We start from the raw sequence: 23,411 nt of genomic DNA, 5'->3' as shown, positions 1-23,411 counted from the left end.
GTAGTTTGTTGATTCTTTTGCTGCTGGTTCAGTGAATTTTGGTTGGAGAGAGGCAAAACCTGCCGCTCAGAATCTAGCGCAGAAAAGACAAAAACACAGCGCAGACCCGACACATCAGAATCAGTGAGCTGTCGGCTTTCAGCCCCGATGCCGTGTGGAGTCCGTTAACCTGCTCTCATTTGCTGTTTGGTGGTTGTTGAAATAGTTTTGTGAGCTTCTGGCAAAATACATTTATATTTAAAAGTTGATTCAGGATTTAATGAATCGATATCGCTTTATTCAAGCTACTCACCTCTCTCTATCCACCTGCCCTGCACTTTCAAATATACACGAATGTGCCCAGACATGAATATCTGGACCATGATCAATCAGAGAGGTCCCGCCCCTGACTATCTTTGATTGGTTTAGACCATGATAGGGGCATAATGTGTGTCTGCTGTTGATCACACGGAGACGTTCGGAGTTGCGGAGTATTTTTTATTTCTTTTATTTTTTTTTGTTACTCGAACAGTTGGTCGAACCGGTGCGACCTAACTTTTTTTTTTTTTGTCGCACCATTGAAAAATTTGGTCGCACTCTAGAGCCCTGCTTAAAAATAATATTTTATGTCGCTGACTGGATTCTCTCTGCTACAAAATACAGATTAATGCAGTAAAGAGGCAGATAGGCAGTCCACTGAAGCCATGGTGCATTATACACCTACATATACCAAACACATCCTAAGCTGAAAAATGTCTTGTTTCATCCTCTAACATGCTTCTCGCTCTGCTGCGTGGTGTTTCAATCTCACCACCACCCCAGCATTCACCAGTACAAGGGGATGTTTACTCATTAAACCCAAATTTCTGTTACGATTTGCAGGAGAAGGACCCAAAAGTAGTCATCCCCAAATGTCTAAAATATAAAACATATTCCTACAAAGCTTCTTGAAAACAGACAGTGGAAACAGAAGGACAGGTAAACAGATGTTATGACAAAGACTAAGAAACCATACAGGACTATTTATACACATGAAGGTAATCAAGGAGAGTAGAAACAGAAGGATACCGAAATACAGCTCAGTTAAATCAAGATGACAAGATAACAAGGGGGAAGTTAAACTAGACACAAGACTGAGGAGACAGTTGCCTACCATGGGGCATGAATACTGTGGGAAATGTTTGCAAGGCAAGTTTTAGAGAACAGAAATACTGTACAATACTGGGTCAGTCCTTGCATCAGATGTGCATCTCACTTTCACTGCCAGACACCATCTGCTCCCCTTCAGGCCTGCCCTTCAAAATGTACTCCAGCAAATCAAACTTGACATCAGCATAATTAAGGTGCATTAGGCCATGAGATCCAGCATGGCGGAACCCTCAAACAAAACTTGGACACTGATTTAAAATGGTGAAAATTGATTTTATTTGAGATGCCCGCTTGTCTCCTTCAGTCAAACCGATTCTTATCACCGGCTGATATTTTTCTCTATGAGAAAACTCTTGAAGGATTTACAGCCAGCTTATTTGACTTCTGACTGTATTTATTTGGTTCCCATCTCAGATGTCGACGTAGAAAAGCCAGATGAGAAATCTGTCATGACATATGTAGCCCAATTCCTGAAGCATCTTCCAGAACGAAAGCAGAGCGGCTCCGAGGGACAGCTACAAGTAGAGGTAACCGGCTGTCTCGGTCTCGATAGGCTGTCATTGTGATCATCTTCTCTCTTTCTGCATAGTGAATGTTTGTCTTTTGTATATGTATTTGTATGTTTGTATGTGTATTATTTATAATCATTTTGAGTTATCAAAGTGCAATGTTCAAGGTTCAGGGGGAAAAGAAAAATCTGCTTGTCTAATTGTATATTTAATTGATTCAAAATTTAGTTAAAATCTCTTATTTAATGACTTGAAGCTATCTAGTTTTTAAAGTAGGTTGAAACGAACTGCTGCAGTGTCTTGTCTGTTCTGTGTTTCGTTTTTGTACATCTTTCTCTCTTTGTGTCGCTCTTTGTCTTCTTCTCTGGTGCGTTTGTATGGTGACTGCTTTCCTGTGGTTGTTGTGCTGGACTCTGTTCTGCAGCATGATCTTGCACCTCGGGATATAGAGGAAATGTTGGAGGTAGGTTATTTAGCCACTTCGGTTCCCAGGGGAGAGTTTTCAATAATTTCCTCCAACGCAATGCAATTACCACCCGTGATCATTCACGGTTTCCATATAAATTTGATTAAAGCATATTTTTCTGCCTCCTCTATTGGATTGCTGTATCAGTTCCTACTGTACTTTGTAAGAATGGGATTAAACACTGATTTTTCATGTCAAAATAAAGCCTGTATCCTAATATTGGCTCTTTATCTAACCCGATGTGATATTCGGGCCGCGGGGTTTCTAAGCCATGATAACGGAAGGAAGTCCAATATAATAAGATGTGATATTACCATTTATGAATGCTACCACTGAGCGCTTTGGCTCTCGGTCCCATTAGCATGACAATGAAGGCCTCTGGCACCGGCAGTGTGCACTGATACAGCATATTTGATGGAAAGCTTGTGAATAGAGGTTGGCCTTTTTTATTGTTTGCTGTGTCCAGATGTATGTCACACCGTGTTTTGCTGTTTTACAACACCGATAGGGCTTTTTGTTCTTCCTTACTTCCTGGTGTTTGGACTGGAGATTAATTAGCTGTGACAAAGCGTGAATTTAAAAAATAAACAGAAGCATAAACACTTGGGTAGAAAATATTTAGAGAATGATGGTGAGTAAAATATGGCAGACTGTTTCCTTTTAGAATTAACTTGATCTACTTCCATATTCTGAGCTGTCATAGAAAATAAAGTTGGGGCTTCCTTCAGGAGGGGTGGTACAAGTGAATAGATTCAGACTGAACAGCTCTCAAACTGAATGGTCTGTCGCACAAGCTTTTTAGCAGCATCGCATTATCGTCATGCTTATTTAAAATCCAATGAAATGTTCGTAGGGGGTCTTAGACAAAGTATCCTGTCTAAGCTGAGTGTTGTTGGCAGCTGTGGGTTTTTGACGTTTTGTCCTGCAGGGAGACACAGAGGATTAGGGGAACACATGTTTAACCGTGCATGCTCTGCTTTCTTGTTCTCTTCTTTTCTCTTTTCATCCCGGTCAATCACTTTTTCCACTCTGTCTTCTTTTCTTTCCTCCTTTTTTTTGGGTGCACTGTCCTCTTTTCATTTATTTCCCAATCTCCTACTCGTTCACTCTGCCACTCCTGCGTGATCCCGGCCACCTAGAGAGAGCAGCGAAAGAGCCTGAGGGAGCTCAGGATGTGGCTCGACCAGCTGGAGAGAGATGCAATACAGGCTCAGGAGACTGAGGGCAGTCTTGCTCAGCAGTACCAGGTTAGTGTGAGTGTGTGTGTGTCTGTGGCGGGGTGTGTTTAAACTGGGCACACTGGGCACAGACGCTCCTATTATTAGCTTAATCAGTGGTATTAGACTGTGGGGATCAGGCAGCAGCCGTCATGTTTTCAGTCAATCTGGCTTATTCCACCAAGCCTCAGGATACATTCCATATTCAGCAGCATGTGGGATATCCTCATTGTCATTGCATAGCTCTGAAAGTCTAAAGCCAGATAGAGGGACAGTTTTTAAAGGTAGAACATATGAGGATCTGATAAGATGCAAATGGGAAAAGGGTATGACCTGTGAGAGAGAGAACACTCATTATCATCCTTTTATCGAGGATAAAGAGCTGTGAGTCACTGATTTTTGCTTTTCAGCTGTTCAAGAGTCTGCGTGTCCAGTTGGAGATGAGGAGGAAGCAGGTGGAGGGAGCTTTGCAGTCTACTCAGAGGGATGGGATGTTGACTGTGGATCAGGCTCTGGTCAAACAGGCCTGGGAAAGGATCTCCAAAAGGGTGAGAGCAGCGGGATTACCCACTCGCCTCCTGTTCAGAATTGTACACAGAGCATTTTTTTTCCATTCAGAAAAAGTGATATCTAAAGATATTTAAAGCTACTCCTGGAGGTCGATGGAGTGTTTACAATGTTCTAATTCATACATAAGGACTTCAGAAGGCATAATTTGAATTTATTTTGTGCTTTGCCAGCAACTCTGAGAATCAGCCATTTTTTAAGCTTGTATGATGATTTATCGTTTAAGGTTATTTCCTTTTACCTTATTTGCGCTAACACAAGTTGTGTTTTTTATAAAGAGCTGATGACTTAGTGTCTCCTTTTTTTTATAGAAATTAAAAATTAAATTATTTGTGTGATGAGGTCATTATTTAAGGAGACATCATCTGTTTTTATCCATCTTAGTTACTGGACTGGCATCTTCAGCTGGATAGGTCTCTGCCAGCTCCTCTGGACACAGTGGGAGCATGGCTGCATGATGCCGAGGAAGCTCTGCGACAGGAGATAACCATCCAGCAGGCACATGATATCACAGCCAGCACCATGCATAGAGCTCTGGAGCAGCACAAGGTTAGTGCAGAGCCATACATAGCACAAAGAGTGTGAGGATCAAACATACTATTAGAATGAACACAGAATGTATAAATACATTTTTATGTCTGTTGTCATGTCTTTACTCGGTGTACTCTGCACAGGATGTGTTGAAGAGCCTGGAAAGTCACCAGCAGGTCTTTCAGAGAATCCATAAAGACAGAAGTGTTGATGGAGTGCCTGTTCCCCCAGACCAGCTCCAAGACATGGCTGAGAGGTAAACAAAACTCCTGCTAATCTCTCTTGAAAGTGCAGAATGCAAAATTAATGTTCTTCGTGGTAATGTTTTTCTGATAAGAACAGATTATTTGAATGAAATTTGGCACCTCAGTCGGTGTGTTTTCACAACCTTGCTTATTGGGAAAGCAGCAGTATGAGAAGGTCGAGTTGTAGGTCTGATGTCCCTGTATGAACTGTGTCTTTTTTAGGATGAACTTTATCTCTACATCTTCTAGCATCCACTTAGCAAAAATGGAATTTCTGGAGAACAAACATCACATGCAGGCCTTCCTCAGTCTGGCTGAGTCCAAACTAAAGTCCTGGATCATCAAATACGGTCAACAGGAATCTGTGGAACTGATGCTTCACAGCTATATCGTAAGCTCAGTCTCTCCTTCACCTGCATTTTAATTAATTTTTGTATATTGCATAATAATTATTGGTTGATGAAGGATAGTTACCATTACATAGCACATGTATAAGATATTTAGTTCTGTTTCTGTGTATCTGTTAAGATGCTTTTCACATCTAATAACATTTTCTTTTGGAATCTGTCTTCATCAGTCATTCGTGGAGAAGCAGCGTTTCTTTGAAAACTATGAGATGTTGGTCCAGTCTCTGAAACTGTCTGCAGAGGCCTATGTGAATGCTGACAGCTCAGGTGAGTAGTTCAAGGTGTAATATTTACTATATGTATATATAAGCATTCCTATCACTTTCTTATAATAAAGTAATTCAGTAATTCTCCCGGGAAGTCTGGGAAATGTTTATCAATATCCTGGCCAGACAGTAATCTGAAAGGCGCTTTATTGCAATGATGTCAGAATCACATAAAATGTCCAGCAATGCAATAAAGCAGTCCTGCTCATTGATTGGGAACATCATTATTATGTCACATTTCCAATGCATTCTCATCTTTTTAATGGAACTTTAATCTGAAATTGATCTGATACTTCCAGTGTATCCTGGCTGAGATCAGTATCTCTCAATTGTTCACTATATTTCAACTTTATTTCCCTTTTCAACAACTCACTAACCAATGAGGCTTTCCCTGCCAGCAGCTCAGTTTGCCCCTGACTGGTTTCACAATTTGATAGAGGAGGAGAGTCTGCAGGCTACAGCTAAATGAGGTTCCTCCACTCTCTGCTCTCAGTAGGGAATACGACCCCATTTGCTAGTTGGGGGGCTGCTCCACTTCTGCAGGTCTCTGGGCGCAAACTGAGCTAGCTTGTTGGTTTCATTAGATTTCAGGGTTGCATTGCTTTAGGGTATGCAGAGCAGAGAAGTGAGGTGTGGTGAGAAATCAGGACATCTGAGGTTTGATTGGTCGACCCCACAAATGAAATGCAGCAGGTCCTGCTGGTACTGTAGTTAGCATCGTGGTTTCTGATTGGCTGCCTGAGAAAAATAAGGAAAAGGGTTAGGGTACTGATCTGTTTTTTGTCTTCCATTTTAGAAGCATCGCGTTTATCTGATGTGTGTCTTTATGCCATTGTTTTGCACATACTCTAACAACTAGAGAGTTTGCATCTAAGAATGTAGCACAAGCACAGATGATACATCTCCTTGTAGTGAGTTTTTGGGGTCAGGGAGTTTTCGGCAAAAGCGTGTACCTCCTTTTGCTCTATCGAGTGTTCCTCTGCCTTTGCCAAAGTGTGGTGATGTGAAACAAAGCAGTGAAAGTCATCAGGCACACACAGACATAAAAGGTACAGCTGCAGCTCCAAAACAGCTGCTTCAGTGCTTCATTTTTCATTTGACTCTTGTGAATAAGTGACATTATTAGCGGCAGCAGAATCAGAGGTAATGGTGGTGTTGTCGGTAGCTGTCATTCTTGTTAAACTTTACCTCTCTTCCAGTGGATGAAGGTGAGATGGGAGTGCGCAGGTTCATGCGGGAGGTAGTGACTCAGTGGAGGAGCCTGTCCATGGAAGTGCGCAGCGTGAGGAGCATGTTGGAGGAAGTGCTGTCCAACTGGAAGAGGTACACCTCCACTGTGGCCTCTTTGCAGGCCTGGCTGGAAGATGCAGAGGAAGCCCTGAGCCAGCCAGAAAACACAAAACGGGTATGAGATTAGATCTTAATACTGTCTGAGACTTTGATTTTTTTTATTTTCTGTGAACAGATTAGGAGCCTGCTCATACACCCATTTATTTGATGGACTCAGATTTAATTGTAGCAATCAAGCCATTTTGAAGAATTTAGGTTTTTTATGTGGAAGCTTATTAGGAGTCTCCACTCAAGTATCAAATGATCCTACAACAAGCCGCTGAGGATATTCCTGTTGTTGCATTGCCATGGTTACACAGACTCACATCTCCGTCTAGGATTAGACATCTAATTACCCCACTTTTTTATTGTCCTTCCTTTGTTTCTTTCTTTGAATCACTTTCTTTGTTCCTTTTTTGATTAGCTTTCTTCATCTCTTTCTTTGACACTCGCTCTTTGTTTCTCTTAATTTCTTTGTCTTCCAGGAGTTTTTCAGGGATCTCAGCCACTGGATGGATCAGCATGCAGCCATGAACGATGCAGGGAATTTTCTTATTGAAACGTGTGATGAGACAGTGTCACTTGATCTCAAACAGCAGCTACTCATTTTAAACGGGCGATGGAGAGACCTCTTCCTCAAAGTCAAACAAGTAATGAATGAAAACATCTAAAAATACTGCCTGTCAGACAAAGACAAAATTGGGTCAAAACATATGTGATGGCTCTGTTTGATTCGTTTCTCAGTGTAAAGTGTAATTAGCTTCTTTTTTGCTGCAGTATGCCCATTCAGATGAGTTGGAGAAGTGGAGAAAAGAACACTTGAAGGCTATTTGGGCCCTGAAAGAGCTGCTGGACACTGCCGAAGCCAAACTCAATGCTCCTGTTCAAGTCTCTTTCCTCAGTGTTAGGGCTTTTCTTCAGGATGTGGAGGTGAGGAAAGCAAACTGTCAGTTTAACTATCAAATGTAAAAGATAATATAGCCTGACAGTAAAAATACAACCTGTCAGTAATGTTTTTTTAAGCTGGTGGCATTGCAGCATCATGATACTTAAGACTTCTTAGTTCAATGGGCACCTACACTTGCATACATACTTTATATTAGACCATCCCTGATCACATCACTTGGAGTTTGTTTCACATCTGTTCTTTCTTAAGCTGGTCGAGAATGACAAGCCTGACTCTGAAGTGGACCTAATATGCGTTTTCTTTTCCTGTTGTGTTTATTTGCTGTTACTGATGGTGGATACTCATGTTAAACATGGCCAAAGTTTCAAATATGGAACTAGATGGAGGTTTTTTTTACTCTTAGCTTTATGTGATTTCAAAGAGAATGGTCATCACAGCTCTTTTTAGGAACACAGCTGCCCCAGACACCAACAGCAGGTGAAACCTGTTTTACGTCCTTCCAAGCCATTTTCAGACATGTAAACTCTCTTTTTCATGTTAAAAAGGGACTTTTAACAGGACTCTGTGTCGTCCTGTTATAAGCTAACTTTAGCAGCAATAAATTGAAGTAATTGTTTGTGGTGTGTATTTATCGGTACACCTTTTAAGGTCCCAACACGGCATTTCAGTGGGGTTGTGGTCTGTTCCTTGGGCCATTAGAACAGGTTCTTTTTCAGTCCTTTTATTTTAGATTTGTTGCTGTGCTTGGGGATCATTGTCCTGTTGCATGAGCCAAGAATTTGTTACTCAGAGGAATTCAGGGTTGACTTAATGGCTATAAGGTGCCCAGGTCCTGTGGCTGTAAAATGCTCGCCCAAATCACTCCTATTCCACCACACTTAATAGCTGGTGTCAGGTGTTTTGCTTGCAGATATGCTGTTTTTATGACAAACTATCTCCACTCTGGTCTCATCTGTCCAAAGCACATTGTTCAACCCATGCAAACTTGTTCATTCTCTTTCTAACTGTACTGTCATGAACTTTAACGTTTAACATGCTAACTGAAGCTTGTAGAGACTTAGAAGCTGCTCTTGAGTTTTTCCTGTTGATTTTCTTCCTTTTTGACATGACTGTATTTCAGATTTTGTCTAAGAATTAGTTACATACAACAGACCATAGTCTATTTTAGATGCATTCCCACTATGCTGGCAATGCTGTCCTTGATCTTGGCAATGGTACTATCTGGGTAGAGCATACAGAAGTAAGCTTGTGTGACGCCCACTCACTGTGAAATTCGGATGGCATGCATGGCACCAGATATCTGTCAGACTTTGTGGTGGTTAAAGGCAGCTAAAGATCTGATCTGAGAGCGTCCAGAATTTATGTTCCATAAATGCAGTTTCATCAGTTAATGCTTAGAAATGTTCATGACTGCAGTAAATAATGTCACTGGCTCAGGTCAACATGAATTGAAGCTCGAGCTCTCTTCCTCGCCTGAGACAAATCAGATAAAGTCACGCTTGAGTCACAATAAAGTGAGATTTCACAGCTGCACTCAATGTGTGAAAAGGCCTTTACTCTCATACGTTTTTGATAAGGTGTTACTAAAAGCTGCAAGTCACTGCTTTATTGATGTCAGCATTTTTATTACTAAAACAGCTTTGATGGCAGTGCATTCACTTTAAGAAGGTATGAAATGACCCTTTACCCTTGCACGTCACATTGCAGAATACCAAGCAAAAGGTTGTCGCTATGGAGACACAATACAAGTTGGCTGCCCGCAGCGCTCAGCTCCTTGCCAAGGATGCTTCACAGGATGAGGCAACCAGGGTCATGGCAACTATGGCAACAGTCAAAGGTCAACTAAGCAAGGTGAGTCTCATTCGAGGGTAAACACAAAGTCTTTTAAATTAATACCTTTTTTCACTGTTAAGCGGTCCGTTTTGTATCTGTTCAGGTGAGAGAGCGGTGCCCATCTCTGATGCGGGAGTGTCATGCCTTTCTGCCGCTGTTGGAGGAGATGGAGAAACACATCAACACTTTTTACCAGGCCTTGGAGCGAGCGAGTCGCATCACTTCTGCTGCAAGAGACCCAGAGTCACAGGCACAAGCCCAGCAAAAATACAAGTTGCAGGTCAGACACGAACACGTTAAATTTACAATAAGTGCTTACTAGATATGTTTTTATTCTTTTTTCAGTTTCTTTTTCTTTTTTTACAGTTATTATGGATATGAGCTGCCAGCTCCATAAGCAGTGATCTGCATTTACAACACTACAGTCCTGTTGCTGTATCTTTTATGTATTATTGTTCCCTTCTTTTATATTCAAATCTGATGCACGCTGACAGAAAATCATAATTCCCCTCAAACGTCTTCAAAGCAATGAGCCTCTTATGAAAATTCAAGGAGTAGAAAGAAGAGATATTTGTGTTGAAATGTAGCTTACTTAAAATACGTGCTTACTTTACTCTGAGGAGCATTATTGTGTCATTTCTAGATCCAGTTTTCTGCAGTGAACCACTTCCCATCTTTACTTCTGGGGAACTCTGCATCTCTAAGATGCTCTTTCTATACTCAGTAATGTTACTGACCTGTTTCCAGTTAACCTAATTATAGCAAAGTGTTTCTTCAGCTGTTTCTTTTTTAACACCACTTACTTTTGTCGCCCCCTTTCCCAACTTTTTTGAGATGCGTTACTGCCATCAAATTAAAATGAGCTCATATTTTTCATGGAATGATAACATTATCTCAAGTTAAACTAATATTTTCTGTGTCCCATTGTGAATAAAATATGAGTCTATGACATTTGCAAGTCATTGCATTTTGTTTTTATTTACAATTTACACTGTGTCCAAACTTGTAAAAGTCTATCCATCCATTTTTTTCCACTCATCCAGTTCAGGGACTGTCGCCTTGTCCAGTGTGCCCGCTGCCTCGCTAAATTGGATAGCTAGATAAGAAAATGGATGGACAGATGGATGGATATTGGAAACACAAGTAATTTTTTTAAACTTCTTGTCTCCCCTTTTGTGACAGGATTTGTTAAACCATCAGCAAAGCTGTAAACGATGTTTATCGGTGATTGAGAGGAACCACCACTCCCTGCAGAGGGCGCTCTCCACCAGTAAGGTGCTCAGGAACTTCGACATATCGTTGCTGCAAAAGAGAGTTGTTGAAATTCAGGGCTCGGCACAGGTTAGTATTACAGTTATGCATTACATGCATTTGCAAACCAGAATGCCAGTCAGAAACCACAATACTGATTATACTATAGAGATTACACAGACATCAGAAAAACACAAGGGATTCATGCAGATTAGATTTACCCACCATGTGTGTTACTGTTCATTTGTTTGTAGGACAAATAATGTAATTACACTGTATTACTACTATCTAACCTCTCAGGCTTTGCTAAAGGAGGTTGGGGAATGGAGAAGGCAGGAAGAGGCCAACAACTCCCTGAGGAGGAGATTTGAGGAATCACGACAAGAGCTGGAGAGAGTGCTGAAGAAAGCTCAGGGCTGCTTGAGAGAGACTGGAGATGCTGAGGAATTATTAAAGAAACACACTGTAAGATTAAATCTGTAACCTCTAAGCATGTCTGTGAAAGCTGTGGCTAATCTGCAGACGCATTTCTATTTTCTAATTACATTTTTAAGTGGAAACGGGTAGAGTGTTAACATTCTTGACTTAACTTTTACTCTGTCTTGTGTCGTGTTTACTCTTATTTTATTTCACATTACAGGATTTCTTTGGACAACTGGACCAGCGGGTGCTGAGCGTGTTTTTGAAAGCGTGTGATGAGCTCACGGACATCCTGCCACAGGAGGAGCAACAGGGGCTGCAGGAAACTGTCCGCAGGCTGCACAAACTCTGGAAGGTCAGAGGTCACCATGGTTTACCACTCTTACTAATTACTGTAGACCTCTTGAGGCGCATAAGCACTACTTCATTAACTTAACCAGGAAAACCTTTGGCTTCAATAGAGTCCCTCCAGTCTGGTTCCAATTAACCTGGTTAGATAAAAATGCAACCCTCTCTGTGTTTATTTGCAGCCACTCCAGGGAACTTTTGATCAGTGACAGATACAATGTGACACTTAAGGGTAGCTTTCAGGTCTGCTATGTTTTGTCTCATCTCCATCTTTTTTACAGGACATGCAGAGCGAGGTACCATCTCACCTACTCCGTCTCAAGGTGGATGTGGAGCGAAGCCGAGTTGCTGTGATCCTGCAAGACTGCAGAGCAGAGCTGCACAGAGAAATGGAAGCCCTGTCTGGCACCTGCACCAGCGAGCGAGTGATCAAAGAGCACAGAGTGAGTCTCGGATTTAGTGGAAAATTGAAACAGATTGAACTGAAAATCAGAGAAAGACAAAATCACTTAATGTTGTCATCACTGACATTCGGGAGCCTCTCATATCTTAATTTTCTTTTTTTTCTTCTTCCTCAGACTTTCTTCAGGGAACGCAAACCTTTAATTCAGAGCGAGAGGAGGATTAGAAACATGGAGGATCTGTGTTACAAGTTGCCTGACAACGACCAAGCTTATCGAATACTTGACTGCACTAGAAGGGCCGTAGAAGAGGTTACAGAGCAGATAAAGAGCACCCACCTCAAGCTGGAGCAGCACCCTGATAAATGGAAAGAGTGGAATGAGAGGTAAAGATGGGCAAAAAGCACAGATTTAAAGCAATTTAAAGCAAATTCAGAACTCAGTGGTCCATTTTTGTTTTAGGTTCTGCGAGCTTTCTGATTGGCTCTCATCTCAAAAAAGGCAAATGAGGCTCTTAAGAGGAACAGCAATAACTTCCAGTCATCAGGAGCAGCTTGATGCTGCTGTTCAGGTGAGCTAGTGGGCTACATTTGCTGCTGTAGGCACTGAGATTAGGCTATACTTCGACTTCAGTTAACATCTAGTGCTTCCATCAATTCCAGGCACTACAGGAAGCAGTGGACACTCGAGAGGAGAGTCTGCTGTGGCTCAAGAGCCGCCTTGCTGTGCTGTCTGAAGTTAGCTCTGAAGTGGAAGTCCAAAGGCAAAGAGCAGCCTTGGCTAAACTCTCAACTGACCTGCGGGCAGTTTACTCTTCACTCTGTCAGGTATTCCAGGATAAGTGCTGAATATTCTCTTCTGTACTGAAAATATTCATCAAAAAATAATCCAATGACCTTTTTGCCACAGCTGGGTGATGAGGGCTCTGCCATGTTCCAGTATGAGGAGCTGAGGGATGAGATTCACGGTGCTCTGGAGGAGGTTCTGAGGGCCCGAAAAGAGGCTGAGGAGCAGATAGGCAGAATTCTGGATGCTGAGAGTTTGGAGGAAGCCAAACAACTTTACCTTATTCACCAGGTATGTGTTTAGTACAAATGCACTTGTAACAACTTGGTTTCCATGTTTGAAAGTCTCTTTTGTATTTAATTTAACAGTTTAACAGTTTACATTATGAATGGTTTGAGCAAGGCAAAGCAAAATCAAGGTTGCTCACAAAATAGCATGTTGTTTTTGTGTCTGTGTGTTATAGCAACACCTAAAGCACCTGCATGCTAACAGGAGAGAGGCAGAGCTTCTGGTGTCCCACTGCCGCCAGCTGCAGAAAGGGGAGGGGCTCAGTCAATCTCTACGGGAGCTGGAAGGAGCTTTCAGTGAGGCTGACCACAAATCAGGAGCAAAGGAGCAAAATCTGCAGGTAGGCAGAGCCAAGATTTTTCTCATGTCGGCGCCCTGGTGTTTGCATGTGTGAGTGTCATTGATCATCCACACACATTCCCGCTGTGATAATTGATTAGCCTATTGCTGACTGTTATCCTGCACGTTAATTTTGTTTGTTACTTTGTGATTTCTTTGTACACTTGTCGTTATCCTTGAATTGATCAGAAAATTAAAAGTAAATGTCGGTGTATTTTAAGACAGCAGATCATCTGCTGTCGTAAAATACCCTATGCTTACAGATGAAATCAGGAGAATGACAGTAAATATTACAGTGCCCATCTCCTTTGTGTAAATAGTGCATGTTATCATCAGGTATGAATTTGTACCTGCTAACGTTACTCTTTCATTTCTTTGTCACTTCAAGGCAACGCTGAGCTCCTGGGAAAGTTTTGAAGCAGAAAGAGAAACAGTTTGGAGGTTCATCAGCAATACTGACAATGAATTGCACAAGGAACTCCTTTTCAACTGCTTGGACAGCCTGAAAATTGAACTGAAGCATAACAAGGTGTGTATGTGCAAAAAGCGCATGCATTCATACTCTGGTTTTCTTGGCCTGTATTTGCTCATGTTGTGTAACTGCTTGTTTTTCGGTCCATAGGAACTCTTCACGGAGGTCGAGGAGTACTCTATACGAGCAGATCTCCTCTCAGAGAAAGCAGAAGACATTCAGCTTGGTCCGAAGACTCAGACTCTTCTCCTGCAGCAGGCGCAGTCCACCAGAGAAGCAATCGCACAACTTCAAGACCACCTCAACAAGAAGTATGTCGGAATATTTTCTTCTATTACATTTTTTTTTTTTTTGGTGGAGATGGGGACAAGCAATAAAGGTCTGAAATGTGGTACGGGCCTTAACCAGCAGTTCTACGAGTGCCCAATAATGAGCTTTAAGTGTAAAAACAAACTTGTGATATTAATCTGAAAAAACCTAAAGTATCAAAATGTAAAATTATATTTTGCCAACATATGATGTCTGTCTGGCATTCACCTGCAAATTGCATCCATGCTATTGTCTGGTTGTTTGTTTTCATTCCAATATTCTGACCTTGGGCTGTTGCCTAATCTCATGTGTCCCAGTGTTGTCCAGCTGGAGATGATATTTGTGTGGTGGGAGCGCTTCAGCAGTGAATCAGCGGCCTTCTTTCTTTGGATCAATCAGAAACAGAAGGAGCTGGAGGCTGTCAACATTTTCTCCTCCTCTGATCCTTTAGACAAACACATCAGCGCTGTAGAGGTTTGTGCAGGACTATATTTCTATCACAGCATTACATTGTATACCTGATCACAAGGTTTCCAATTAGAGGTCAGTCAAAGGTGAGGCAGTTCACTGCACACTTTTTACATAACTCTTTAAATATTTTTTATATCTTCACAAGTAAATACTCATCATATTTTTTGGTTGCTTCAGTTAAACTGGAGTCACATTGCTGTCTGGTCTTATGTCTGTAGTTTACAGTATCACTGTGGCCTAAAATGATTACGATTATGATGAAATGAGATTAAATTTTAATCTAACCCCAAGGGAAATTGGGTCAGTGCTGTAGCAGAGGCTGGAATTTAAAGGAAATAAATTGATCATATTTAATAAAATATAATCTTGATATGCCTAATCCCAGACTTGTCACTCTCATGATGGTTTTTATAAAAAAAAGGATACTGCCATTATCTGCCTTTTTTTTCTTCTCAGTTTGAAAATAAATTTCTTCTTGAAAGAGCGATCTTTTATCGTCGTAATTTCCTGTATGCTTTCCCTCGTTGAATTCCTCTTTTATTGCATCTCTCCAGGCTGTGGGGGAAGCTTTAGAGGAGAGAAAGGCGGTTCTTGTCCTCATGGAGGCCGACTGTGAGGCTCTGTCCAGGTTTGTGACTTCTGGAGAGGCCGGTCGCATCCGGGCGCAACTTAACCAGACGAGACAATACTGGGAAGAGCTGAAGGGGAGAGCAGAGCAGCTTGGCGTGCAGCTCAACCAGAGCGCCTCCTACAGGCAGAGATGCAATGATAATTTTGAACAGGTTTAGAGCATCACACAATTTGACTTTTATTAAAGGTGTTTTATTACACAATACAAACTGACATTTTTATTTTTATTATCAGGTTAAGAAAACAGTTAGTGATCTGAATGAAAAACTGGACTGTCTGATCACATGCTGCGTATCGTCATTAGAGACCTACAAAGCCCTCCAGGATCACATTGTAAGAGCACAACTTGGCACCTCTTTGATACATGAATAAGTATCACTGGCTTCCTTTTCAGAGTGGTGCCATGTTATTATGTTGTATTTTCAAAGGTTTACTTAATGTGCAGTTGATAACAAGTATTTTTGTGTTTATCCCAGGAGGTCTGCCAGACTGTTGAGCTTCTGAAGCCCAGGCTTATGGCCCTGTGTTCGGCCACAAAAAGGCTTGGAGAGGGCAGCCAGCTGGAGGAAGAAGTGGCTAACCTCCAGAAGCAGCAGAGAGAGTTAATGGAAAAGGCTTCAGAAAAGAAATCTATGTTAGAGAGCCTTCTAGCTCTGTGGCAGAGGTACAATAAACCGCAAAATGTGGTTGCTTTTGTCCTAGACCAGGGATGTCAAGCTCATTTTGTCTGGAGGGCCACATCAACTTTGTGTTAATGTAAAGTTGTTTAGGGATAGAAGAGACAAATGCTAGACAAAGAGTGTTAATTGTTAAACTGAAGGCATGAGTGACTGTTCACTGTAATGTGTGAAGATTTATCCATTTAGTTTAGTGTTTAGAGTTTATTATGCTTTGGTATGGCCCAAAGCAGGGTTTCGGGTGTATGTGTCCCTTCAACACTTTTGTATTACTGTAGGGTCTTTACATTACAATATAAAGCACCTTGAGGCAACTGTTGTCGTGATTTGGTGCTGTATAGATAAACACCTACAACAGGCCTGTTTGAATATTTCAGATTTTGCCACATTGAAAAAAAAACATAAAATCAAAAAGTACATTTATAAAAATGGAGAAATACATTATAAGCCATTTTTTTGAGAAACATCTGTAGTCTCCATTAGCACACACCTACAGCACCTTATTGCAGTTGAATAAGCAAATGCCATTTTCCCTTCTATTGTGCATATGCTGTTTCTGCTTCTGTCTGTGCCAGTTTCCTCTTTATTCCTCTGAATCTGTCTCTCATCTTAGTGTGATGTGGAAGAGCGAGATCTTGTCTGTCCCCCTGTCAGCCAGTGCATTTCTATTCTAATTATATGCTTTCTTATCGCTTTTTTTTGTCACACAATAGTCCTTCACCGGAGTGATTGTTTCTTTTCTGTTTAGGCGTGAGGAGAAAATAATGATCTAGCCACATGGTGGCTGTTTAAATTGCCCAAGCTTTAGCGCTTCCTTTTATTTACCCAGCCGGTGACTCTTTTTGAAATGAACTCAATTATGTTTTTGCCACTAAACTTCAGCAGAGTTTATGTGTGTCTGTTTGTGTGTGTGTGCAGCTTAGTGTCTCTGCAGTTAGCCTCATCCTGTATCCTGCAGGTATATGTATAAGGGATTACGTCCAGCACTGGGTGCACTGGGAAGATATGGTTGCCCCATTATGAGCTTGTCACTGATACTAGGCTTTGGTCAGATTTTTAAAAAAAAAAGGAAAAAAGGAAAAAAAAGTGAACTTGTAATTGTGTGTGTCCTAAGGGGATGCAACTTCTATTTTACTTGATTTTAATACATGCAACATCTGCATTACAGATATGAAAAGGAAAATTTGTCCATGAAAAGCTGGCTGGACAGGTGTGAGTCTGTGTGCTGCCCAGACACCGAACTGCTCTCTGCAGATAAAGTAAAGCTTAGGAATGAATTACAAAATGTGCAGGTAAAATCTTTTTACTTTTCTGTATTTGTTTCTACAAGAAAGTTTTGTTATTTTATCTAATTTGCATTGATGTTATGCCTATCCAGGAAATGCAGGTAGAGACGGTGTCACACGAGACTCTCCATCAGGGTCTCGTGAATCTCGGGCTTTGCCTGTACCCCACGGCACCCGAAGCTCGTATCCAGGAGCTCAGTGATGATCTCACACAACTACAGGAGAGATGCGCTTCTGTGAAGAACAGCATATTACACAGGTATTTTTTTAGGGTGATTGATTATGATATAGTTTATTTATATCTGGGTTACAGTATGTGAATGGATCCTAGCATTTTTTTTTAAATTTACATTTAAAACAGTCACTTCCATATTCTCAGTCCATGCTTTTCCCACCCTCACTTTTAGGATAAAGCGGTTGGAGCTGCAGTTGGAGCACTTGGAGCAGTTTGATCAGGCACTGCTGGCCCTTACCCAGTGGAGTGAAAACTTCCTGTCTCTCTTGAGAAGCTCTTCCCAGGTTGATATTGCTGATCTTGAGGCTGTGTTTATTAAGCTGAAGGTGAGAGATCAATAATTTGCTGTCAACTCTGATGTCCTTTATAGGCTGTATGTATATTGGAGCAGTTTTAGTAAACAAGTTGCATCGATTGCTGTTGGAGCTCACATAAATGTGTCTAATTGAACAATCGTGTTGCAGGAGCATGAGGCACAGCGACAGGAGAATGCATCACTGAGAGAGACTCTCCATAAAAAAGAGTCCTTGCTGCTTTGCTCTTCCACCCCAGAGGCCCAAGAGCAGCTCCAGGCATGGAGAGAGGACTGCCTGCAACCTCTCAGTGAATCCCAACGTCTCCTGCTGCTTCGTAAAGAGTGCCTGACCGAGTTAAACACTTTCCTCGAGAAGCATAAAATGGCTGCTAAGGCCGTGCGTCGCCTTCATGAGGCTGTGGAGGGCAGAGGGAGCTGGGACCCTTCCAAAGCTGAAGAGCTGCATCGCGAAATAGGAGAGGTGGCTAAAGAAGTGGCCCGACTTGAGGCTGAAGCTGTCGGGTTAGATGGGCAGCTGAGCAAAGCACATCTGCACCTGTGTGGAGCAGAGTGGAGGGGATCTAAAAATGCCAGCCATCCTCAGGGAAGAACATCTTGCAGAGGACAGGCGGTGGCCCTGACAATGGCTCTGGAGGAGGTGCAGAGGGGTGTGGGGTGGAGACAAAGTGAAGCGGATGCTTTAGGGGCTTTGTGGAGCTCCTTCAGAGAGAGAAGAGAAGAAGTGATGAAGAATTTGAAGAAACTGTTGGACGATGCAAGACAGGAGGGCATCAGAGAGAGCTCTGTACAGGCCTTTCACAACAGGTTTGTTCATTTAAATTTTGACACTTCAGCCCAGTAAATATATCAGTATTCATAGTGTCGGCACAGTTGGTAATGTCGGCTTTCAGTAGTAATAATGCTGTCAGTCCTTGCTTCATTCCTACTTTTTGCATTTCTACCGCCTACTATGAACCTTTGATTCAAAGATCTACTGTATGCCAGAGTCTATTGTCTATTACAGAAGCCAACATACAGGCAGACACATTTAATCTCCTGGAAATTGAGATGTAATATGTTGGAATCAGGCTACTAATCTCCATTGTTTTCTTCTGCATCTATTCTCCCAGGATGCGTTTCTTTGTCCAGCTGGAGGATGAGCTCCAGTCCCTGCAGCACTCCCAACGGTGGTTAGAAGAAAAGGGAAACCAGCTGGCCCAGAGAGACAGTGAGCTGGCAGGAGAAGCGCTCAGGGAGGTAGCTCTGGTGAAGACAGCCTGGGATAACGTCAGGACGCTAATCATCAACAGGTAAAAGATTAATTTTCTCTCACCCATCTGTTTTTTTTCCATCTTTTACCACCTGCTTTAAAAAATAATATATTTGACGTTTTCTGATTTGTTTTAACATGCAGTCAGGAACACAGTGGAGTTGTGTTAGATCTTCTTCGCCAGTTCCACCACCTGAAGTCGATCCTCACCACACTCATGGAGAGCGCTCAGGCCGTCGCTCACAATCTGCCCGACCACAACCACAGTGCTCAGGAAGCCAAAAGGACTTTCACGCAAGTCAGTAGTTTATGTTTATTCTCAGAAAAGTATTGAATTATTACATTTCTGTGCATCAGACTAAAAAAAATGACCATCACAGATTTGCTTGGGGAAAAATATACAAGGAAAAGTAATTTCTCTAAATAAATACAAAAGAAATAATTCAAGGGATGAGCGACATTTAAAAAAATCCACTAACTAGAAAACTACTTGACCCAGGTGCTTCAATTTTTTATAGGTTGTTACTACTTTGTGATTAGGGATAGTTGCAAAGGCACCCAGCACACATGCTCTCTTCTTGGCCAGAAAAAAACTTGGCTGTGAAGGGTGGATAAATTGAATGAAAACATCTTGCTCTGCTTTCAAAACAGTCTTTGGCTGCTATACATAAAAACGAGTGCCTTATAAAACTCATAATGACAAAATGTGAAAAATGATTATCAGAAATTTGGGATATAATATTAAGAGAAATCTGCTTCTTCTAATTAAGTTAGCTTATATTTTGTACATGGTGTCATGGCTGAAGAAATTATACTGAAGTTGGGTCTAAATGTGGGTTTTTGTTTTGTGGTAGGGGTTTCATATCCGATCTTTAATCTCTGTAAAACCTTTCACCTGATTTGGACTGTTTAAAAAAAAAAAGAAAAAAAGATGTGCCCTGTATATGAGAAATTATCAACAAACATCAGTTCATCAGCTCAAAATTATGATTTCCACAGATCTGACATCAGGGATTGGAGTTACATCATTGTATGTTAGCTTAAGTTATCCTCATGTTCATAGAGCCATAGTACCAGATACTTAATAACAATTGAATGCCATGCTTAAGTAGTTTTTTAATAGCACAATTTTAAAAAGGGCTACTAGAAAAAGCGTTTGAAAACAAGTTTTTGAGAAGTTCTATTGATTGGTGTGAGGGATTTGATGAGCTAACATGAAATGAACCTATTGTTAATTGTAAAGAATTTATACAGTAGTAATTTATATAGTAATCAAATTGGTAACTTTAATTGTGAGCCTTGTTATGGAGTCAAAAAGGACAGTATCCATTCCTCATTGTTATGACTTGTTGGAACTTTTGATGGTCGAAAGAGTTTATTCATTGTGATTTTACCTGCTATGATGAGTTAAAATATCTACTACTGTTAAAACCGGATATGATAGATCCAAGTATGATTTATTTTTTGTATGAAATCTTATGTAAGAATGTTTTTATGAGCTAAGAAGAAAAATCAGCTTTAGTGTCATTTTCTGGTAATTCAATGAGTTTTAAGTGAGTAATAATCTGTTTTCATCAAGGAAATTAGTCTGAAAAGTTTCACAGCTTTCTCTGTGGTTTGACTGTTTTTATTGTATATTAGAAAAAAACAGGAGGTGGAGGAAGAAGAAACTTGTCTTATATTTATTTAGCAAACCAAATCTGTCTTACCTCCCCACTGAACAGTATCTCACCCTCCTGTTGCCATTTCCCTTGCTGTGTTCTCTTCAGCATAAAGCCATAAAAGATGAACTGAGAGAAAAACAGGAAGACATGGACCAGCTCATCAGGACGGTCGAGGACCTGCAGAGGGAGCTGGAGAAGGTTCCCAACTGTGAAATGTCCTCCATCCAGAGAGACACAGAGACACTTAGAGAGCAGTGGCTGGCGGTGAGTAGTCTTTAGTAAAGATAAATGCACAATACTGACTTTCTGTTATTTCAGGTGTTTTGAAGTGAAATATTTTTGTAACATCAAAAAGTTTCCCAGAATTTTCCAAATCTAAATAAAAAACTGAAAAAAGCCATAAACTATAAATGGTGTTTTCCCCGAGTCTGGGCCTGAAGTACAATAATAACCATGAAGGGTATGAACAAATCTGTGTGAGTATAAAAAACATCTCTGCTGAACACCTGCGCCGTCACTTTTTTCAATTATATTTTTTCCCTGCTTTTTCTTTTATTTTATCTACATTTTCTCCTCTTTTGAGTTGTTGTTGTCTGCTCAGCTGTCAAAATGAGACAGAGAAATAAACAAGTCTAGACAGGTTATCTGCGTCTCTGTCTCTCTCTCTCTCGCTTCTCACTTGCACATCTGTCAGACTAATTAGGCAGCGATTTTCTTCCATCTCCCTGTAAAGCATACATCCCCTGTTACAGAGAGAAAGCCAAACACAAAGGAGGTGGGCCTTCCTCTCCTCTTGATTGAGATGTATTATTCTCTTACATACCTCACATAGTCTCCTGGTCTCTCTTTTTCTCTTTTAAGATCGCAGAGAAAATACAAACCAATACAGAAAGATTAGGCTACTGTGTGAAACTCTGGGATGACCTCAAGGCCGCGGAGCAGGACATCAACCAGTGGACCAGTGGATCCATCGCTGATCTAACCGACGCTGTTGCCAGTCTCAGTGACAAGGAGAAGACAGAGGCCCAGCTTGCGACCTTCCAGGTCAGAGTATGCTGCGTGAAAGTGTGCGCAAATGAATGTTTGCTCAGATGACGGCGAATGTTATTTCATTGTCTTGCACTTTGATTCATAGGAGGAGGTTGAAAAGAGGGAGCACATGCTGGATGTTTTGGAGGAGAGAGTGGCAGATTTGAAGGCTCGAGCCAGACTGCAGGAAATCCCATTACAAATGCAGGTGAATGTATAGGAGAAGAGAAAAATAATGCAAGGTATTATTCATCAAAGATTAAAACCACAATATGTGGAACCCAGACTTCTTCTCTGATCATGTGCAGATTTTACATATAGAATAAGTAGACACTGAAACATCCTGAGAGTGCTGACGACCTTTTTTTTGCGCCTTGGTTCAGTCTTCCTGCATCCAGTGACCCTCCTCCTCTCACCCACACCTGTTGCCACTGCTGTTGTGCTCTTGTTGTGTTTACATTAAGAGCTTCAGAGGGACATTTGAGAGTGCTAAGCAGTTATAAATGTTAGACGGTGTGCAAAAGCTCAGTGCATTAATGTACATGCAGCTAAACCAGCGGGATTATGTGACAGAGACACATCAGGAGGATTAGGTGACAGCCGTGGCAGATAAAAGGAGGGGCCATTTAATTGCTGTAGCCAAGGGGCAGTACTAGTGTGTCAGTCAAGCTCTGCTGTGTGTTTAGAACATGTTTTGTAGTGGTGTAAACAGCATATTTACACCCATGTACGTTACAATTTATTGACTTACCTATTTATTTTTAGCTTATGACACCTGTGGTTGAAATATTTTTTTTCTCAGTTTTTTCTTGTTTATAAATAACCGTTCTATTAATTCGGGGTCTCTTTCGTGGCCATCTCTCCTTACCATAGTACAGCACATCAGCAGAAGCCACATTTATCTTCATTATTCTTCCAATTAATTTGCTATGCTATACTGCCTCTCCCTTCCACTTCCCTCAGTCCTCTGCAGGAGTACTAATTCCCCCTGTTGCTGGCTGCCTGGAAGAGTGCATCAGTTTTTTTCCCATTTATAGGGCCAGGGCTTTGAACAAACAAAATAGTGATAAATCCCTCTGTGATCTTGGACAAAGCCATGGTCCTTGATCCCTGTGTAATTTACTTTCATCTGATTTATTTGGTTCATGCTTCACTCCTAGAATTTCTGCTCCAAATTGCCTCTTGATTGACTTAAACTTTACAAATAAGCGCTCTCAGTTGAGCTGAAGACAAATAAAGTATCTGTACCTTCTACTCAGGAGGAACTTATAGTCACAAATCTATGAAACCGTAAATCAAATCTATGAAACCGTAATGGACCAATAATTAAACATACTATTGTGTTGTTTAAATGTGACTAAAACTGATTTTCACACGCCAGGTCCTGCAGTCAGATCTGAGGAAGAAAATGGCCCATGCTGAGGAGGTGTACAATCAGGCCAAGCACACTCTGACCTACTTCAGTTTCCAGAAAGAGCGACTGGAGGACCTCATGTCCCAGATGGCCCAGCGGCTGGAGGCAGTCGAGGGTTCCTTATCGGACCTCACCAAAACTACTTCCCCTGAAGACATTGGCACTGTTAAGGTATGGCATTATCGGTTCCTTCAGTAAGACAGAAAAACTCACAAAAAACTGTACAAAGTTTATTTTATTTACACACCTGCAACTAGCTTATTACCTAATTAGTTAGAGGAACTAATCATAATGTACTAATTATTGTTATTCTAGCAGGAAACTACTCAAAAGTGTTTCCCTAATAAAACTCTGAGCACCATAGGCGGTGTAGTAGGTGTTCTTTCCTTTAAGAAGGAAAGAAATGTTTACATCATAGAAT

The 23,411-nt window shown here is 41.2% G+C and overlaps 1 protein-coding gene across 7 annotated transcripts in view; it reads left to right on the top strand.

Annotated features, from left to right (window-relative positions):
- The window catches only part of syne1a (spectrin repeat containing, nuclear envelope 1a), a 156,154-nt gene that overhangs the window by 34,501 nt on the left and 98,242 nt on the right, over nt 1–23,411 (top strand). For 5 of the 7 annotated variants that reach the window (XM_085131862.1, XM_085131868.1, XM_085131866.1 and 2 more), the window contains 38 exons: nt 1,543–1,655; nt 2,062–2,100; nt 3,243–3,350; nt 3,731–3,868; nt 4,272–4,436; nt 4,562–4,674; nt 4,886–5,054; nt 5,241–5,337; nt 6,536–6,741; nt 7,151–7,315; nt 7,443–7,595; nt 9,280–9,423; nt 9,509–9,685; nt 10,588–10,746; nt 10,957–11,121; nt 11,297–11,431; nt 11,706–11,867; nt 12,003–12,211; nt 12,288–12,396; nt 12,488–12,652; nt 12,735–12,902; nt 13,075–13,239; nt 13,627–13,767; nt 13,861–14,021; nt 14,337–14,493; nt 15,045–15,272; nt 15,355–15,453; nt 15,597–15,784; nt 16,966–17,089; nt 17,176–17,342; nt 17,491–17,644; nt 17,783–18,438; nt 18,744–18,923; nt 19,028–19,181; nt 20,653–20,811; nt 21,409–21,591; nt 21,683–21,784; nt 22,958–23,161. In XM_085131862.1, coding sequence (XP_084987988.1) covers nt 1,543–1,655; nt 2,062–2,100; nt 3,243–3,350; nt 3,731–3,868; nt 4,272–4,436; nt 4,562–4,674; nt 4,886–5,054; nt 5,241–5,337; nt 6,536–6,741; nt 7,151–7,315; nt 7,443–7,595; nt 9,280–9,423; nt 9,509–9,685; nt 10,588–10,746; nt 10,957–11,121; nt 11,297–11,431; nt 11,706–11,867; nt 12,003–12,211; nt 12,288–12,396; nt 12,488–12,652; nt 12,735–12,902; nt 13,075–13,239; nt 13,627–13,767; nt 13,861–14,021; nt 14,337–14,493; nt 15,045–15,272; nt 15,355–15,453; nt 15,597–15,784; nt 16,966–17,089; nt 17,176–17,342; nt 17,491–17,644; nt 17,783–18,438; nt 18,744–18,923; nt 19,028–19,181; nt 20,653–20,811; nt 21,409–21,591; nt 21,683–21,784; nt 22,958–23,161 — 6,281 coding nt within the window. The remainder of the gene's footprint in view (nt 1–1,542; nt 1,656–2,061; nt 2,101–3,242; nt 3,351–3,730; nt 3,869–4,271; nt 4,437–4,561; nt 4,675–4,885; nt 5,055–5,240; nt 5,338–6,535; nt 6,742–7,150; nt 7,316–7,442; nt 7,596–9,279; nt 9,424–9,508; nt 9,686–10,587; nt 10,747–10,956; nt 11,122–11,296; nt 11,432–11,705; nt 11,868–12,002; nt 12,212–12,287; nt 12,397–12,487; nt 12,653–12,734; nt 12,903–13,074; nt 13,240–13,626; nt 13,768–13,860; nt 14,022–14,336; nt 14,494–15,044; nt 15,273–15,354; nt 15,454–15,596; nt 15,785–16,965; nt 17,090–17,175; nt 17,343–17,490; nt 17,645–17,782; nt 18,439–18,743; nt 18,924–19,027; nt 19,182–20,652; nt 20,812–21,408; nt 21,592–21,682; nt 21,785–22,957; nt 23,162–23,411) is intronic. The other 2 variants (XM_085131863.1, XM_085131864.1) reach the window with 2 other exon arrangements.

The sequence above is a fragment of the Neolamprologus multifasciatus genome, chromosome 15 (assembly GCF_963576455.1).
Source record: "Neolamprologus multifasciatus chromosome 15, fNeoMul1.2, whole genome shotgun sequence".
Classification (NCBI taxonomy): Eukaryota; Metazoa; Chordata; class Actinopteri; order Cichliformes; family Cichlidae; genus Neolamprologus; species Neolamprologus multifasciatus.
The sequence above is the reverse complement of the archived record's forward strand: the minus strand, read 5'-3'. Positions and strand labels throughout refer to the sequence as shown.